The 20,992-nt window shown below is 38.2% G+C and overlaps 1 protein-coding gene across 1 annotated transcript in view; it reads left to right on the forward strand.

Moving 5' to 3' along the window:
- Positions 1-20,992, forward strand: part of LOC150077017 (equilibrative nucleoside transporter 1-like) — a 157,806-nt gene that overhangs the window by 51,665 nt on the left and 85,149 nt on the right. The window contains exons 5-6 of the mRNA XM_090385620.1: positions 3,810-3,860; positions 20,241-20,326. Coding sequence (XP_090241746.1) covers positions 3,810-3,860; positions 20,241-20,326 — 137 coding nt within the window. The remainder of the gene's footprint in view (positions 1-3,809; positions 3,861-20,240; positions 20,327-20,992) is intronic.

Below are 20,992 nucleotides of genomic sequence, written 5' to 3' on the forward strand. Positions count from 1 at the left end.
TCATCTGCAAACCTAAACAAAATAAGCTTGATATGCCTTCATCAGTATTGTTCATAAGTATCAAAACCCTGAGGGACTGCACTAATAACAGCAGCCCAAGAAGAGCAGTGCCCACTTCTGTTTTCTACCACTCAACTATCTCTTTATCCATAGCAGTAACTTGCCCCTAATGCCACACTGTTCTAGTTTGCATAGCAGCCTTTCATGTGGGTGGCCTTAGATGCTGCTGTGCTATTAGCATTCAGACATCCATCCAACTAGCCTTTTGTGTGAAACAATGTCAAAAGCTTTGCTGAAATCTAAGTATATGGTATCAAAATTATTTTTTGCATCCAGTTCCTTTTTTACTGCATCATAGTAGCTAATCAGATTGGTCAGATTTTATCTTCTTTTAACAAATCCATGTTATTGGTTCCTTATAATCACCTTCTATGATTTCTGTATAACTGCATTCCTCTCACTCTGTACTTTGCCCTTAGAGCTTCTTCCTCCTCCTTGTGAATAGGTGCATTATAGCCTAAGTTGCTGATGCACCAACAAATCTAACAACAACAACAACAACAACAACAACCTTGTGAATAGGAAAGACATTTGACATGCAATCTGATGGGATCTCCACTGAATTCAAGAGTGCTCTCATAATTATGGCTAAAGGTTTGCTTACCTTCCTGCTCCTTTTAATATGATTGGATAGATTTCATTAGCTCCACGCCTTATTTACTTTTAGTTTAAGCAATTTCTCTTACACTTTCTTTTCAGTTATGACAAAATCAAATATACCTTGGTGTACCTCTGGTATTCCCATCCCTAATGATTTCTTCACATGTGAATGTAGATGCAAAATGTTTATTCAATTTGTCAGTAACCTTAACAGAATCATCAATAGATGGACCCGACAAATGTTCAGAGAAAAATCACATTTGAACAGTTTGACTTTCCACAACTGCAGCATTCCTGGGATCAGTGCTGAAAGGGCCATTGTGACTATCAGAATGCTCTTCAGATTTGTCCAGTTTGTCTGCAGTGAGGATAGAAAATCAAATTGATACAACTTGTTCATCACTTTAAGAGTGAAGTGCTTGATATACTAATAAGACTTTTTAATATAGTGAAACACAGCTTCATTTGCTTCACTGTAATATATGACACTGACAATTAGAAATTTTCAGAAACATCTCAGTCGAGACTCACTTGTTTTAGCTTGAAAGTTTGGCCAAGATCTGAAAGCCTCTCTGTCCATGTTATAACTGTGAGTGGATGCCACCTAACTAGTGAACACCATGTAGAAGTCAACACTCTTCAATCCCAATGCAACTGCAGCTTTCAGAATACATCCAATAATGAATAACAAAAATATATTTTTAAAAACCCTTAATTTCAAGTTAAATAAAATCAGAATATGTGGGAAACTGCAATAATCTTTAATATCTGCAGCAATCTACAATATACCTTTCATTTTCTGTATGAAATATCATGCAATTGCTGCAGGTCTTAAGTGTTTCTTTGGCAATAAATGCATGATTACATGAAAAAAAAAAAAAAAAAAAACACTGACTTGTTTAATACTTATAGCAAAAGAAGATTTACTGCAAATGGCAACACTTCAAGGCACTAGTTAACATAAGCAAAGAGTTATTGGTGGAACTCCAGATCGTGGGTACCCCTCCATACTTCAACAAAAAGACAGGAAGAAGATAGTGATTGGCAGGGCCACCTCCTGCTAATCACTATCTTCTTCCTGTCTTCCAGTGACATCAGAATATATTGCAGCCTAAATAAAGAGAGAGATAGGGCCACCTCCTGCTAATCACTATCTTCTTCCTGTCTTCCAGTGACATCAGAATATATTGCAGCCTAAATAAAGAGAGAGAAATGACAATATGGAACCAAAATAAATGAAAATAAATACAAATTTTTAAAAACAACTCCATTTTTTGCTTGAATTCCTCCTGAAGTCACATAAAACCTAACTGTTGTCACAAACGAAAATGACAACTTTAATACAAAGAAAACAAACCTCATGACTCCTAGCCACAGTCAATGGCCAGTTTTTTTGCTTGAATCCCTCCCGAAGTTGCTTAAAAATCTAACTTTTTGTCACTAAACAAAAATGACTACTTCAATACAAAGAAAACTCACTTCATCAGTCCTCGCATGCCAGCCAGTGTACTTCACAAATTCCATTGATAAAAGCCATAGTAATCCGACACCATACTACTAGTTAACGTTTGTTAACGTCAGATACTACTTAACGATGCCTAGGAGGACTTCTTTACCCCGATTTTCAACAACACTAAAATGCAAATTTTTAAAACCAAGTGCTTGAATCCCTCCTGAAGAAGTTGCGTAAAAATCTAACCTTTTTTCACTAAACAACAATGGCAACTTCATTACAAAGAAAACTCACCTCATGGGTCCTCATACTGTCAACTGCTTTTGTTGTATATAACACTGCAAGCAAACAAGCAAAAATGCTAGATTTGTATGATTTCCTTTCATTTATCACAAAATCATTTAGCTCTGTGTTAGAGTTTGATAAACATCTGACATCCCCTTCCCTAAAGAATTCTGTATGTGTGAATATAGATAAAAATCATTTTGCCAACAATCTGAGTAGGGTTATCAATGGTTAAACCATTGACATCAAGCCAAATGTGATTCAACCCCATTCTTCTACTGTTAATAAAAGCATAGATATCTTTGTTGCTGTTCTTTGCATTCTTTGCTAGAGACTTCTCATAATCTTCCTTTGGTTGGCCAACCTCCTTTGCATTATAGCCAAAGTAGCTTATGTGCGATCAAACCCCCATAACAACAACTAACTTCCTTTGTGACTTGATTACAGATTCGTTTATATCTACCATAGGCTTCTGTATCATCTGATAATTTGTATGCATCCTAAGCATTTTTCTTCTCTCTTACAAGTCTCATCAGTTCATCTGACATCCATTTAGGTCTAAGCTTTGAACTGTATTTCTTAATTGATATGAAAAGATAGTAGCTTCTATGATTATTTCCCTGAATGCTTCTCATTTAGAATATACTGTTAGTAGCATCATCAGTTGGTCCCATTGCACAGAATTTAAAAGCTGTCTGAGACCCCTGTAATCACTGTTATGAAGGCAAAAGCTTTTCCATAGCACTTGACAGTAGTAGTAGTGTTTAAATAAATTCCATATTAGTACTGTGATCAGTGCCACCCAGTGGGTCTTTTTACCTGCAGTTTTTTTAATTCATGAAGAATTGCTCATGAATTTACTCATGAGTAAGTTTGATGAGTAAATTTGTACTCGTGAGTAAATTTGACATAATGTTTTCCTGTACTGATGGTTGCATCACGGTTGATAGTTTTGGAGTTGGGTTGGGCCTCAATGGTGATTCCAGGTTGTTAAGTCGGTGTTGTAGCTGCCAATATGGAACACATTAAAATGTAGTCTATTAATTTTATTGTAATTTAATTAATTTACGTGATGGACAAGGAGCGTTGGATAGAAGCTATCTTATAAAGAGATCAAGGTAATCCCTGTATTATTTACTAAAATTCTTTATTTGTATACTTTTAACTTTCTATTTTCTATTTATTTGAACACTCTGGGTTAATGTGTTCCTTAAGGGGCGTGTTTATTTGTATCCTAAAATCTTTATCTAATTTCATCATTTAGTAAAATTGCTAAACATTTATTTACCTGATATCCTTAGCCAAAATTTATAGACAGAATGAATATGAATACATATATATATTTTTTTCAAAATACATATAAATTTTTTTTAATTTACTATCTGTAATTTGTTTTTAATATTTTATGTAGGGCAAATAATGTTTTTTGCCATAATCCTGATAACAGTGGTGTTTGTGAGTGGTAAGTATCATTTAAATTTTCAAATCAAAATTTTATATTTAATGTGAATTAAATCTTTCATTTTTTCTTTAATTAATAGTTTATTTGTTAACCTCAAGATTAAATTTAACCAATGTAATCAGTCTCTGTAAAAGTTTAATTTAACTGGTATTTTTTTTTTTAAGCTGCTAAAATCATTTCACACAGAAGTCTATCTATTCATTTCTTCAGTGTTCTTTCTTTGCAGCTGGTCTCACTTAAGAGTTTTTTCACTTTCATGTTGATTCATAACAGTAAGTGGAACTAGAAAAATGAATGGTAAAAAAAGTGCTAAATGAACAACTAATGCCTTCAAATAGGAATGCAAAAATGCCATATGCCTTTTAATTAGCATTAGCATTAGCATTAGCAGAGGCATATGATGCAAGAAAGCAAGCTTATTCAGCATCAGCCAAAAAAAAAAAAAAAAAAAACCCACTCCCATTTCACCCCTCCGTTCGTTCGAAATACCTGTCCAGTTGAGCTTTAAATTTGTTTAGGCTATCAACTTCAACAACAAGTGATGGAAGTCGGTTCCACCAACCAACCACCTGCTGGCCAAAGGCAAATTTCCGCACATCTATCCGACATCCGTCCTTCCTCAATTTGAATTTATGCCCTCTGAGGTGATTATTCTGAGAAAGATGAAGAATCCCATTGGCATTGAGCATGCTCAAACCATTCAAAGCCTTATACACCTCTATCAGATCACCTCGCCGGTGCCTAGTCTCCAAACTCTGTAATTTGCAAAACTTAAGCCTTTCTTCGTAAGAGCAACCCTTTGTTCCATTTACTAATCTTGTTGCCCTTCTCTGTACCCGTTCCAGCAGCTCTACATCCTTCTTGAAATGAGGCCTCCAGACCTGTATACAGTACTCAAGATGTGGCCTTACCATTGCCTTATACAAGGGAATAATCACCTCCTTATCCCTGCTAGAAAAATTCCTGTATATCATTGACAAGACACCATGAGCTACTCTTGCAGCTCGTCTGCACTGCTCAGAGAACTTCATATCTGCCTGCACAATTACCCCCAGGTCCTTTTCATTCTCCACCACTGTCAGTGTAGTACCGCAGAGTTGATACGTTGCTCTGGGGTTACTGTTTCCCATATGCAGCACTTTACATTTGTCGATGTTAAACCTCATTTGCCACCTCTCAGCCCATCTGTTCAACCTTTCCAGATCCTGTTGCAGCAGCATAGCGTCAGTATTGTCCTTAACGACCCTGCCAACCTTTGTATCATCTGCAAACTTGGACATTAAACTTGATATCCCATCATCAATATCATTCATAAACACCGAAAACAACAACGGACCCAACACTGAACCTTGAGGAACTCCACTAATAACATTAGTCCACGTTGAGCAGTGTCCATTGATTACCACTCTCTGTCTTCTGCCACTCAACCATCCCCATATCCATAGCAGCAATTTGCCTCCAATGCCACACTGCTCCAATTTGTGCAGCAGTCTTCCATGTGCAACAGTATCAAAAGCCTTTCTAAGATCCAAATATATAATATCCAAGTTATTCCCTGCATCCAGTTCTTTTGTGACTACATCATAGTATCCAATCAAATTGGTCAGGCAAGACCTGCCCTTAACAAAACCATGCTGCGTCTGGGCTATAACTGAATTCTTGTCTAGATGATCCTGCAGTGCTTCTTTAACCAGTACCTCCATTAATTTACCTGGAACAGAAGTTAAACTAACAGGTCTATAATTACTTGTGTCAGCCTTTGATCCTCCTTTGTGAATTGGGGTTACATTTGCACATCTCCAGTCTATGGGTACCTCCCCTGAGTCCAAAGAAGCTCTCATAATTATGGCTAGGGGTTTGCATACTTCCTTTGCTGCCTCCTTTAATATAACTGGATAGATCCCATCCACCCCAGGTGCCTTTTTTATGTTTATCCTCAACAATCTCTCCTCCACTTTCCTCTCAGTTATTACAAAATCATCCAGCTCACTGCCAATGTTTACTTTACCTACATCATTCTCCTTCCTGAATAACTCCTCATGCGTGAATGTAGATGCAAAATACTCGTTTAGATTGTTAGCCACCTGAGCAGGATCCTCAACTGTTGAACCATCAATATCCAGTGGACCAATCTGATTCATCCCTTTCCTTTTCGAGTTCAAGTATGTAAAGAACTCTTTTCTGTTTTTCTTTGCATCCTTTGCCAAGGATTTTTCATAGTCTGCCTTTGCCTGCCTAATCTCCTTTGTGACTTGGTTACAGACCAACTTATATCTATCATAGGCTTCCATGTCACCCATTAATTTGTATGTATCCCATGCATTTTTCTTCTCTGCCACATGTCTCATTAGTTCATCTGACAACCATTTAGGCCTAAACCTTGAACAATATTTCTTAGTTGGTATGTAAAGCCTGGTAGCCTCCAAGATTAGTTCCTTGAATGCTTCCCATTTTGAGTTTGCTGTTGGTAACATCATCAGTTGGTCCCACTGTATAGAATTTAAATACTGTCTCAGACCATCATAGTCGCCTTTACGAAAACAAAAACCCTTCCCTTTACCTCTGATGGTAGTTACCTCCTTGAGTAAATCCCACTTGAACACACTGTGATCACTGCCACCTAGTGGTTCATTTATCTGCAGGTTCTTAATGCATGAAGAATCACTACTGATAATCCGATCAAGAGTATTGCTCCCTCTTGTTGCCTCACGAACATGCTGATGTAGAAAACAATCATCCAATAAATCCACAAAAGCCTTGCTAGTGTGCGAGTGACCAACCCACAAATTCCAGTCAATATCTGGGAAATTAAAGTCCCCCATTATAAGACTCTCTGATTTACTGGCCCACTCTATTTCCCTGTACAATATCTTATTATACTCATCAGAGTCATTAGGCCTATAGCACACTCCTACTCTCAATTTTGATTTCCCTATGCTTATGTCACACCAAACTGACTCGACACTGCCCTGTCCATCGATGTCGACTGGCTTCACTTCCTTGGACTTTATGTGTTTCTTAATTAATAGCATAACCCCTCCTCCCCTCCTGTCCTGTCTATCCTTTCTATACACATTGTATTCCCCAAATTCCAGTTCCACATTACTTATATCTGTGTGACACCACGTCTCTGATATCCCAACAATATCTGCCTTTGATGTTTTGAGCAATACCTCAAATTCATCAAATTTAATGCTCTTGTGTAAATTTAAAATGAAAGCTATGATCCTTCATTATAATGGATAATATTAGGTGCAAACAATACCTTTTTCTGTTAATAACATTTCCTGAGAAAGTAATTGAAATAAAACAGATTTGATGTTTGGGGACATGTTTGTTTTCGTAAAGGTGAGTATTATGATGGTGGTGGGGAGGAAAAGCTGAATGATTTTTTGATAACTAAGAGGAAAGTGGAAAAGAAATTTTTGAAGCTAAACATAAAGGGAACCTGGGGTGGATGGGATCCATCCAATTATATTAAAGGAAACCATAAAGGAGGTAAGCAAACCCTTAGCCATACTTACGAGAGCATCCTTGAATTCAAGGGAGATCTCTATGGACTGCAGATATGTGAATGTATTCCCGATTCACAAGGAGGGATCAAAAGGTGACATGAATAATTACAGACCTGTTAGTTTAATGTCGGTTCCAGGGAAAATAATGGAGTCATTGGTTAAAGAAGTAATGCAGGACCATTTAGACAGGAATGCATTATGCTGCAGTTGCAGCATTGATTTTTTTAAGGGGCAACTTGTCTGAACAATCTGATTGGATACTAAGATATAGTAATAAAGGAACTCTGATGCAAAAAATAACTTTGATATCCTATACTTGGATTCCACGAAGGCTTTTGGTAATGTTGCATATAAAATACTGCTGTACAAATTAGAGCAGTGTGGTGTTAAGGGCAGGTTACTGCTCTGGAGAGATAAAGGAATAGTTTATGGACACTGCTCTCTTTGGGCTAATGTTATTAGTGGAGTCCTCTCGAGGTTCATGCTGGGCCCATTGTAGTTTTGTGTATTTATCAATGATATTGATGAAGATATATCAGGCTTAATGTCTAAGTTTGCAGATGACACAAAGGTTGGTCATGTGGTTAATGACAGTAATCAGGAAAAGCTACTGCAAATGAGATCTAGAAAAATTAGGCAGATGGGCTGAGAAATGGCAGTTGAAGTTTAACATTGACAAATGCAAGGTGCTGCATATGGATAACAGTAATCCCAGATTAATATACCAACTATATGGTACTACACGGTACCGCCCAAAATCCTGATAGCCAGATTCCCGATGGCCAAAATCCCAACATACCGATTGTATTTAAAGAAACAAAGTTAAGGTCTATATATCAGAAACTGTTTTTGCAATAAAAAATGTTTTTCATGTAATCAAAACGGCCAGTAAAAACATTAAAATATTACTTGAACACATGGAACATGTACATTGCAGTTATGCAAAGAGTATATGATAATGTTAATATTTTATATCATATTAATGAATAAACAACACACATACTTATATATACAGCAGACTCTCGATTTACTGGGATCAGATTAACCGGGACACTTCGACTCCAAAAAAAAAAAAAAACAGAGATCATAAAATTCAAGTAATAACTAGAATGGGTATAAACAGATGTTTTGCAAGTTGTAAATAAGTGACAAGAAGCGGCGCTATAAGTCATCATTGGGAGATTATTATCTTGCAACCCCCACTGTCTTGAATAAACAACACACACACTTATATATACAGCAGACTCTCGATTTACTGGGATCAGATTAACCGGGACACTTCGACTCCAAAAAAAAAAAAAAAAACAGAGATCATAAAATTCAAGTAATAACTAGAATGGGTATAAACAGATGTTTTGCAAGTTGTAAATAAGTGACAAGAAGCAGCGCTATAAGTCATCATTGGGAGATTATTATCTTGCAACCCCCGCTGTCTTCACACCCGCAGCGCAAAAAAAAAAAGAGAGACCAAATGTTTAGTTTCTTTTTGATGTGTCGCATTGATTGTTGTGTTCCGTCACACCGCTAAAGAACAAATTTTGTTTCGTTATTTATGTCAGGAATGTTGGAATTTTTTTTTTTTTTTGTTTGTTTAGAAATCACTAAAATGATGGGCAAACTCAAGAGTTGTGCTTTCCATTAACAAAAACTTGAAATTATTCAAAAGTTTGAAAACAGTGCATCCGCTAAATCTCTAAAGAACCATTATAATGTTGGTGACCAAACCATACGTGACAGTGTAAAAAATAGAAGAAAGCTATTAGATTTAAAATCGACATTGTAAAAAATAAATGCGTGTAAAATATGCACTACTCACGTATTGGACACGCAAGTAGTGCGTGGTAAGTTTTTTCATTTTTTATCTATATCGCCATACTTTTTACGTAGGCTGCAGAACATTTTTCGATACAGTAAGTCCCCGAATTTAGCATTTGCATTAGTAGAGGCATACAAAGTATGATGCAAAAAAGCAGGTTTATGCAGCATCAGCCAAAAAAAAAAAAAAAAACCCCCGCTCCCATTTCACCCCTCCATTTGTTCCAAATACCTGTCCAGCTCAGTCTTAAATTTATTTAGGCTATCAACTTCCACAACAAAGGATGGAAGTCTGTTCAACCAACCAACTACCCGCTGGCTAAAGGCAAACTTCCACACATCTATCCTACCTTTCTTTCCTCAATTTCAATTTATGCCCTCTCAGGCGATTATTCTGAGCAAAAGAGGGAGAATCCCATCAGCGCTGAGCATACTCAAACCATTCAAGGCTTTATATGCTTCAATCAGATCACCTCACAGGTGACTAGTCTCCAAACATTGAAATTTGCAAAATTTAAGCCTTTCTTCGTAAGAGCAACTTTGTTCCATTCACTTATCTTGTTGCCCTTCTCTGTAGTTGTTCCAACAGCTCTACATCCTTCTTAAAATGAGGCCTCCAGACTTGTATACAGTACTCAAAGTGTGGCCTGACCATTGCCTTATACAAGGGGATAATCACTTCCTTATCCCTGTTAGAAAAATTCCTGTATATCATTGACAAGACACTATGAGCCTCTTGCAGACCATTTGCACTGCTCAGAAAACTTTATATCTGCCTGCACAATTACCCCCAGGTCCTTTTCGTTCTCTACCACTGTCAGTGTAGTACCACAGAGTTGATACGTTGCTCTGGGGTTGCTGTTTCCCATGTGTAGTACTTTACATTTGTCAATGTTAAACTTCATTTGCCACCTCTCAGCCCATCTGCTCAACCTTTTCAGATTCTGTTGCAGTAGCATAGCGTCAGTAGTGCCCTTGACAACCCTGCCAACCTTCGTATCGTCTGCAAACTTGGACATTAAGCTTGATATACCATCATCAATATCATTTATTAATACAGAAAACAACAATGGACCCAACACTGAACCCTGAGGGACTCCACTAATAACATTAGTCCACGATGAGCAGTGTCCATTGATTACCATTCTCTGTCTTCTCCCACTCAACCATCCCTTTATCCATAGCAGCAATTTGCCTCCAATGCCATACTGCTCCAATTTGTTCAGCAGTCTTCCATGTGCAACAGTATCAAAAGCCTTTATAAGATCCAAATATATGATATCAAATTTATTCCCTGCATCCAGTTCCTTTGTAATGACGTCATAGTATCCAATCAAATTGGTCAGACAAGACTTTCCTTTAACAAAACCATGCTGTGTCTGAGCTATAACTGAAGTCTTGTCTAGATGACCCTGTAGTGCTTCTTTAACCAGTGCTTTAACTTTGCTGCCTCCTTTAATATAACTGGATAGATCCCATCCACCCCGGGTGCCTTTTTTATGTTTATCTTCAACAATTTCTCCTCCACTTTCCTCTCAGTTATTACAAAATCATCTAGCTCACTGCCAGAGTTTAGTTCACCTCTGGCATGCCCCTTCCTGAATAACTCCTCATGGGTGAATGTAGATGCAAAATACTCATTTAGTTTGTTAGCCACCTGAGCAGGATCATCAACAGTTGAACCATCAATATCCAGTGGACCAATCTGATTCATCCTTTTCCTTCTAGAGTTTACATAGGTAAAGAACTCTTTGTTGCTTTTCTTTGCATCCTTTGCCAAGGATTTCTCATAATCTGCCTTTGACTGTCTAATCTCCTTTGTTACTTGGTTACAGACCAGCTTATATCATAAGCTTCCATGTCACCCATTAATTTATATGTATCCCATGCATTTTTCTTCTCTGCCATATGTCTCATTAGTTCATCTGACATCCATTTAGGCCTAAATCTTGAACAATATTTCTTAGTTGGTATGTAAAGCCTAGTAGCTTACAAGATTAATTCTTTGAATACTTCTCATTTTGAATTTGCTGTTGGTAACATCATTAGTTGGTCCTACCATATAGAATTTAAATACTGTCTCAGACCACCGTAGTCGCCTTTAAGAAAGCAAAAATCCTTCCCTTTACCCCTGATGGTAGTTACCTCTTTGAGTAAATCCCACTTCAGCACACTGTGATCGCTGCCACCTAGTGGTTCCTTTATGTGCAGATTCTTAATGCATGAAGAATCACTACTGATAATCAGATCAAGAGTATTACTCCCTCTAGTTGCCTTCCGAACTTGCTGATGTAGAAAACAATCATCCAATAAATCCACAAAAGCCATGCTAGTGTGTGAGTGACCAACCCACAAATTCCAGTCAATATCTGGGAAATTAAAATCCCCCATTATAAGACTGATTTACTGGCCCACTCTATTTCCCTGTACAGTTTCTTATTATACTCATCAGAATCATTAGGCCTATAGCACACTCCTACTCTCAAATTTTGATCTCCCAATGCCTATGTCACACCAAAATGTGTTTTAGTAAAATACAAGCTCGCACGTGGGGGGATAATAGTGAGTTTTCGCCTTAACCCTGTGAATTTCTTTTCAGAAAATTTCATTTTGACTGTTATCATGGTGCCAATTAAGAGAATAAGTGACAGTGGTACTAGTAAATCTACTAAGAAAAGGAAAGCAATTGTTTTGGATTAGAAAATTAAAATGATAAGGATGTATGAAAATGGCCAAACATTAACAAGTATCGCGCAGAATTCAGATTTGTCAGTGGCAACGGTGAACGCAATAATAAAGTAAAAAGACAGAATACGAGAAGCGGTGAAGCGATCGGCATCAATGAAGTCAACTATAATAACCAGGACAATGAAATACATATCAGTTTTTACAGTACAATAACATGCATTTTTCTTCCTTTTATGTTTTCTTTTCTTATGTTCTACTCTGGCTACTTCACTGCTGTCCCCAGATAAAGTCTTTAATTGAACTAATTAAAAATATATAACTATTTTTCTTCATTCTTCTGAGTATATTATGTGGTTTTTGTAATTTGGCATATCAAGGATATAGTAGCAATATTTTATTAGTCATTTCTGAGTTAGTTACATAAAACTCGACTTACATAAGAAGTCCTGGAACATGTGTCGGGGATTGCTGTATTTTTGGATTAATTGGGAAATCGATTATCTGGGAACTTTTTTTTTTATCGTCTATTCCAGAAAATTGAGAGTCTACTGTATATAATATACACACACTAACAGTATGCGATCAATTCACAAAAACCACATTACTAACAATAATCACAGTTTAATGATATCAAAATCACAGATTAAAATTTGCAGAAAATCATACAAATTATAATCAGACATTTAATTATTATAATAATCTTAATAATAATACTTAAATACAGCCACTCCCCGACTTACGTAAGGGTTGCGTTCGGCGGAACTCTACGTAAGTTGGAATTTCCCTAAATGCTTATGCAGCACTCGCAACTTTGATTGAATTTGATTGAAGCAAAAAAGAAATGTTCGACGAACATGTAAATAGAATTATTTATTCAATTTTTTTTATCTCATGTGCAGGAAAAATTACAAAAGTGTACAAAATTACAAAAATTTCAAAATTTTAAAATTACAAAAAGAAAGAGGAGACAGGCATAATGTCAGCAAGTTTTACCTTTCGAGGATCATTGCCAGAATTAACTCTCCAGCTGTAGCACACTGCTGCGGAAGTTGAGGGCTGTGGAGATTTAGAAGAGGCTTTTTCCAACACATCACAAAATTTGTCCATTGATTACCACTCTCTGTCTTTTCCCATCCAGTCATGCTTTTATCCATTGTAGCAACTTGGCCTTAATGCCATAGTGCTCCAACTTGTTGGACTTGGTGCATCATGGCTTAAGTTGCCCATGCGCCATAAAAACCAAAACCAAGACTCCAACTTGTTGGACTTGGTGCATCATGGCCTAAGTTGCCCATGCACCATAAAAAACAAAACCAAAACTCCAACTTATACAGTAGTCTTCCATGTGCAATACAGTGGGGCCTCACAATTCGACTGTAATCTGTCGCCGAATTAGAGTCGAATTGTGGGTCAATATTTTCCATATAAGTTTATGGCAAATTGATTAATTCGTTGTCGGAGAGAAATACACAATATTATTGACTTTACTATATTCTACCATAAAACAAACGAAATTACAAAATACATAATGAGTACATACATTTCATTGAGCCTTAGATGTTGGTTGGATGTTTTATTTATCTTGTTCTACCCCTTCTCTTCTCCTCTTGGCTTGAATGGGGATGAGGAATTGATCAAGGGTGAGCTGTCTCTCCCTCTTTTTCAAGATAACCTTTAAGTGATGCATAGTAGTGTTGTTAAACAAGTCTGTCATTCTAGTTACAACAGCAGTGTTGGGGTGCCATTTTAAACAAGCAGACTGCACCTTCTCCCAATGGAATAAAATTTTTTTAATGGCAGCTGTTGGCATTGTCCCTTTTTCCCTGTCTTCTTCTTCTTCACGTGAAATTTCCTTTTCTCTCTCCTTTGCTTCCTGTTTTCTGAGTGTTTTGAGTTCTTCCACGGTTAGTTCGTCATCATGATCCTCCACAAGCTCTTCCACATCAGCCCCATCAACTTCTCCTATGTCGAGGTTCTCTGTCGTCAAAATGATTTCTCGCATGGCTGCAGCTGCTTCTGATTCTTCAGCGGCTTGGATTGCACTGGTGTCATCCCGAAAAAAAGGAAGAAACGAGTTTCTTACATGATGCAAGAAGAGTCCTCTGTGTCACTCCCTCCCAGGCAGTTTTAATAAAGGAAATGGCGTGAAGAATATTGAACTCAATCTTCCAGAACTCCTTCAGTGTCTTATCGGAAGAATGAGTCACGTCGAAAAGCTGTGAAAACAAAGCCTTGGTGTAAAGTTTTTTAAAACAGGCAAGTACTTCTTGTTCCATGGGTTGGATCAGATCAGTGATGTGGTGGCTCCGTAACCAGGTGGGAAGGAGCAGCAGTGCGTAGCACATGCTTCTTGATTAGACCGGGGTTCGAGCCCGTCACCACCAAATACAGAGGATGCGGAAAGGTCAGGGAATGACCACTGCATATCCCGGAGCAATATGGCCTTAGTTGCTAATGCTCCTAAAAACCAAATAACAAACAACAGATCAGTGATGTGGTGTTTGGAGGCAAAAACTGGACTTTGATGAAATCAAAGTCAATTTCAAGAATGTTTGCCAAGTCTTGGGGGGGTGGGCACTAGCATTGTCAAGAATCATCAGTGCTTTCAAAGGTAAATTGTTGTTAATGAGGAATTTTTTTATGCTCGGGGCAAACTCCTCAAATATTCAATCTTTGAAGACTTTCTGGTCTACCCAGGCTTTTGCATTGGATCTCCACATCACTGGCAGTTTGGACTTGATGATTTTCTTCCCAAAGCACCGAGGATTTTTAGAGTGGTAAACGAGAAGTGGCTTTACTTTAAAGTCTTCGCTTGCATTTGCTGCCAATAACAAGGTAAGCCTATCTTTCATAGGCTTATGTCCTGGGAGCGTTACTTCTTCTTGCATGATGTATGTTCGATTTGGTAAGCACTTCCAAAATAACCCAGTTTGATCCCCGTTAAAAATTTGCTGCGGCAAGTAGCCTTCCTTCATGATTAGATCTTCAAATTGTTTCACAAACTCTTCTGCAGCCTTTTTATCTGCAGTAGCTGCTTCCCCATTTCTGAGAACACTATGAATACCTGTTCTACCTTTGAATCTGTGAAACCACCCACGACTTGCCTTGAATTCATCAGTTTGATCTGAGATACATCCTGGAATTTTCTTCTGCAATTCTTCAAAAATTAATCTAGCCTTCTCACAGATCATTGTCTGAGTTACTGGATCTCCTTTCATCTGTCTTTCTCTAATCCAGGTAAGAAGCAGCTTTTCCATTTCTTTATTGATTAAAGATCTGTTTCTGTCAGAAATTTTCATTGCTCCAGCAAACACCCTAGCACCTATAATCTTGTCTCTTTGTTGCCAAAAAGTTGCCACGGTTGACCTAGGGATGCCATACTCTTGAGCTACATCTGTAATTGTTCTACCTTTCTGCACTTTATCTATAATTTCTTTCTTCTTTTCTATGCTCAACCAAGTGTGTTTCTTTCCTGAATTATTTCACTGTTCACTTCTTTTTGGACCCATTATCACTCAAAAAATAAATATGTAACTGCCAAAGCACAAAATTTTTTTACTTTATGAGAAATGCAGAATTATAAATTAGCATAAGCAAATCGAGCAGACATGATCTCAGATTACGATTATTAATGAGATAATGTTGTCTCATAACTGAGGGGCGCCTCTGTAGCCAGGTGGGAAGAGGCAGCAGTGCGTAACGCACGCTTCTTGATTAGACCGGGGTTCGATCCCGTCACCACCAAATACGGGGATGCGGAAAGATCAGGAAATGATCACCGCATATTCCCGGAGCAATATGGCCTTAGTTGCTAATGCTCCTAAAAACCAAATAACAAACAAACAAACATAACTGAGGAAGAACTGACGGCATACTGTAGCTATCTTTGAGGTGGTTATGTAGCTGAACGATTGTAGGATCTATTCCCGCTTTATCTATCATTGGTTAAATGTTACTCCCGCTCTTTAATACCATTGGTTAAAATGTACGAAGCAACCGTCACTATTTAGCGCTATTTAGTAACGTTAAACGCAGCTACGTAGTCCAGCGAAGAATTCTATCGTTCAATATCATGTAGCGTTTGTGCCAGCCTGTGAAATCAGACTGTCGAATTGCGGTATGTCAAATTGCGAGGCACCACTGTAGTAACAAAGCTTTCTTAAAATCCAAATATATGATATTAAAATTATTTTTTGCATCCAGTTCCTTTATGACCACATCATAGTATCCAATCAAATTGGTCACACAAGACTTCCCCTTAACAAACCCATGCTGTGTCTTAACTATAACTGCAGTCTTGTCTAGATGATCCTGCAGTGCTTTTTTTACTAGTGACTCCATTATTTTCTCTGGAATAGAAGTTAAACTAACACAGATTTCTAATTATTCATGTCACGTCTCGATCCCCCATTTTTGAATTAGGGATACAAAAATGGGGATACATTTGCACATACCCAGTCCATGGGGACCTCCCCTGAGTATAAGAATGTCCTCATAATCATGGCTAAGAGTCTGCTTACTTCCTTTGTTGCCTCTTTTAATATAACTGGATAGATTGCATCCACTCCGGGTACTTTTTTTTTTATGTTTAACTTCATCAAATTCTCCTCCACTTTGTTCTCAGTTATTACAAACTCATTTAACTCCCTGTTAGAGTTCAATAAGCTTTTGGCCTCGACTTCTCTACCGAATTCCTCATGTGTGAATGTAGATGCAAAATACTCATTCGGTTTGTCAGCTACCTGAACAGAATCATCAATAATTGAACCATCGATATGAAGTCGACCAATCTGATTCATCCCTTTCCTTCTAGAGTTTACATAAGTAAAGAAGCTTTACTATTTTTCTTTGCATCCTTTGCTAAGGATTTCTCATAATCTGCCTTTGCTTGCCTAACCTCCTTTGTGATTGATTACACACTATCTTATATCTATCATAGGCATCTGTGTCTCCTGATAATTTATATGCATCCCATGCATTTTTCTTCTCTTCCACGAGTCTCATTAGTTCATCTAATATCCATTTAAGCCTGAACCTTGAACAGTATTTCTTAGTTGGTATGAAAAGCCTAGTAGCTTCCAAGATTAATTCCTTGAATGCTTCCCATTTAGATGTTGCTGTTGGTCCCACTGTATAGAATTTAAAAACTGTCTGAGACTGCTCTAGTCACCTTTACGATTACATCTTTGAGTTGTTGTTGGTTTAGGGATTTATTAGATACATCGGCAACTATGGTCATAGTGTGCTAGCATCTTTTAATAAATCCCACATCAGTACACTGTGATCACTAGTGTTTCCTTTATCTGCAAATTCTTAATGCATGAATAGTCATTTACTCCCTCTGGTTGCCTCTTGAACTTGCTGCTGTAGAAAACAATCATCCAATAAATCCACAAACATTTTGCTGGTGTGTGAGTGACCAACCCACAAGTTCTAGTCTATATCTGGGAAGTTAAAATCCCCCATTATAAGACAATCTGATTTACTGCCCCACTCTATTTCTCTGTACAGTTGTTGTTGTACTCATCAGAGTCGTTAGACCTCTAACACACTACTACTCTAAATTTTGTTTTTCCCCTGCTTATGTCACACCAAACTTACTCAACACTGTACTGTCCATTCGTGTCAACTGGATGCACTTCCTTAGATTTTGTGTTTCTTAACTAACAGCATGACCCTTCCTACCTTTCTGTCCTTTCTGTACACATTGTACTGCCCAAATTCAATTCTGCATTTCTTATATCTATATGACACCACACATATGATATCCCAAAAATTCTGCCTTTGATACCTTGACCAGTACCTCAAATTCATCAAATTTATTTACTATAATCCTAGCATTGGCATACATGCAAGTGTACATGCACCTATTCTTACTCTTAGTTACCTTAATACAGCCAAGCAAATAATATTTGCTTGCTCTGTGATGACTCCCAGCATCTTGCTTTTCAGGCTGCTGCTCATTCCAATAGAAGCAGTGCAAGAATCACTTTCACCTCTGCCTGCAACTATTGTTACTTTATTAGTCTGTGAATCAAGCTAGCAGTTTTCTGACCCATCTAACACTGTCTTGATAGCATCAATAAATATTCTTGCACCCTTTCTATTTAAGTGTATCCCATCCCTGTAGAAGCAGTCTCTACTGTTAACAAGAACAGACCATGATAAGAAAAATTCTACCCCATGAGCCTTGCACGCTCTCTCCAGGGCAGAATTGATTAACAAGGCTCTCATCGTATACTCCCTCGTATTGTGTCTGATCAGAATTGCAGACACTTTCAAATTTAACCCTAATTCATGACTTTTTTTTGACATTGACCTGTACTTGTTAAGTAAATCTGCAGATCTCTTACACTTAATGTCATTAGTGCCAATGTGTACAGCAATATCACTTTTGTGCCCTTAAAATATGATATCTGCTGTACAAAGTCATCAACTTTTGCCCCCTAACAGACATACCCTGATCCTATCCACCTATCCTTTTTGCACAATATATTTCCTGTCTCCCTGACAATAGAGTCTCCAACAATAACTAGCTCCTGTGGGACCAGTGCATTCTGTCCTGAAGATTGCCTGGTGTTGATTTGGGCAGCTGAGAGCTTCATAGGCTCCCCATTTTAATTCCTTTGAGGACATCTACCCATCTGTTCAAACTCTCATAGACACGTATCAGAAATCTGAAATGGCACCTAATTTCTTTACACTCTGCACGTAGCACACAGAAAGACATCTTCCTAGGCTAGATAATGTCCTGTTCCAGAAAGTCTGCAAACATTCCACAAGTTGCACATTTTTTAGGCTGTGATGCTTTGGAGAGTTGCCTCCCTTTGGATCTCCCCTGAATCACAGCACTCCCGCTACTTTGTACACATTGCTTTGGTGCTCTAGTCTGGAGCATGATTTTCATTTAAATACACTTTGTGGACAGAAATTATGGGATACCTACCTAGTAATGGGTAGTCACACGGTGAGGCATTGAGTCCACTAGTTCACGAAAGCATTCCACAGGTATTTCCATCCATGCTTGCTGCACTGCTGTCCATAATTCCATTGCATTTCTGGGTGGAGGATCCAAAGCTTGAATGAACCTTTCCACAGCATCCCAAAGATACTCCACAGGGTTCATGTCCGGTGAACTGGAGGCCATTCCATGGCGTTAAAATCTGCAGAATGCTTTTCAAACCATGTTTTAGTCACCACGGCTCTGTGGGGAGGTGCATTGTCCTGCTGGAAGAGTCTGTTGTCCTGTGGGTACACGATGACCATGAAGGGATGTAGATGGTCTGCAAGAATAGACATGTAACCTGGACCATTCAGAGATGTGTCTAGGTATATTAGAGGTCCCAACTTGTGCAGGTTAAACCCAGACCATTACCAACTGTCCACCTGCTTGAACAGTTCCTTGTTGACACGATGGGTTCATAGCTTCACGCAGTTTCCTCCAGATACACCCTCCCGTCTGCTCGAAATAACTGGAAATGGGACAAGGAGACCCATTTCTAATCATCTAAGGTCCAGTGCAGATGCTCGTTCACCCAGTTGAGACGTAGAGTCCTGTGTTGTGGTGTTAGAAATGGGACTCTTGTGGGTCGGTGACTCCCATAACCTATTGTGCTTATGATCGCCTGATGGTCTTGGTGGAGACATTTCTGGCACCTCCCTTGTTGAAGTCAGTAGTGATTTGTGCCACTGTCGCTCTCGATTTGGCTGAAACAATGTGAGACAGATGTCGACGCCCACATTTATCCACCACCCTTCTCCAGCCACGTTTATCCACCACCCTTCTCCACCCACAGCGCTGTCCACACTGAAATGTTATTCTGGAAATGGCGTATTCCGAATATGCTCTTGATACCGTTGAACGGGAACAGTGCAATTTCTGGATCACCTCCACAATAGAGTGACCCATGCTTAGGGCACCCACTATTATCCCTCTTTCAAAGTCTGTTAACTTACAGCTTTTATCCATACTGACATCAAATTACCATCTACATGAATGCAGTGTACCTATATACCTGCCAAGCGGTTGGTTCATCCAATAACAAGAGGGGTGAAAGCATTGCATTGCCCAAGAACCAGGTATCCCATGAATTCTGTCTTTTCAGAGTATGATTTAACACCATCATGTCTAAATCTGAATGTCACTGAAGATGAGCTTAGGGACAGTAGCCCTTTATTTGTGAGAATAAAGAAGGTGGGCAATGCATAAGAAGCATTGCTTACCTTCTAGAATGTACCACATTGCATTGGAGAAAGTTTCACTCTATGTGGTTTTAAATTGATTCATGTATTCAGCCACAGCTTCTTTGGCTGAGAGTCCTCATAATGTAACATATGTTTATTCTGTTTTATGCATTTTCAGCTGCTGCTGGAATGTTACAAGGTGGTATAACAGGATTATCATCTATTTTCCCACCAAAGTATATGCATGCTATGCTCACAGGTCAGGTAGTATAATTTCATTATTATTGCTGTTGTCATCACAAATTTCATAGTTATGGATCTGGTTACAAGGAATACATTAGAGCAATGAAAATAGCAATTTATTAAATGCATTGACATTTCGCTTAGCATTCCAAACCCCTTTCCTCAGTGTGACCAAGATAAATAGAGTACACCCTAAAGTTTAAATATTTTCAGAGGATCACATGATAGATAACAAAAATTATGGATGGTGCAAGATGCCAGTTGGAGTTGGAAACATTCCAAATAGGATTAAAGAGGCCTGTGCGCTCAGGATTCATTATTACTATTGGGGATTATTGTGGACACAGAGCAAAATGGAGACAGAATAAATAATGACAATTGTAATATTAATTGGTAAACACACATATATTAAATTAGATATGTACAAAAGCTTTCGGTTAGTTTGTTAACCTTCATCAGTGAAACTGACAGTTAAGAGTGTGGAACATGAGGGCGTGTACTGCCAGTCATGTATATCAACTGAGTGATGTGATGGTTAATTGTTGGATGTTGAAGCCTGTGGTTGTGACGCATGTGAACGTTGCCAACATTTGTCATTCATCAAAATGGTTGCTTCAATGATAGGGTGGACACGACATCCACCCACTGCTCCCGTTGACTGAGGTATTAGAGCATGTGATGTTCAAT

The sequence above is a fragment of the Mastigoproctus giganteus genome, chromosome 12 (genome assembly GCF_048544385.1).
Source record: "Mastigoproctus giganteus isolate SK-2022 chromosome 12, ASM4854438v1, whole genome shotgun sequence".
Lineage (NCBI taxonomy): Eukaryota > Metazoa > Arthropoda > Arachnida > Uropygi > Thelyphonidae > Mastigoproctus > Mastigoproctus giganteus.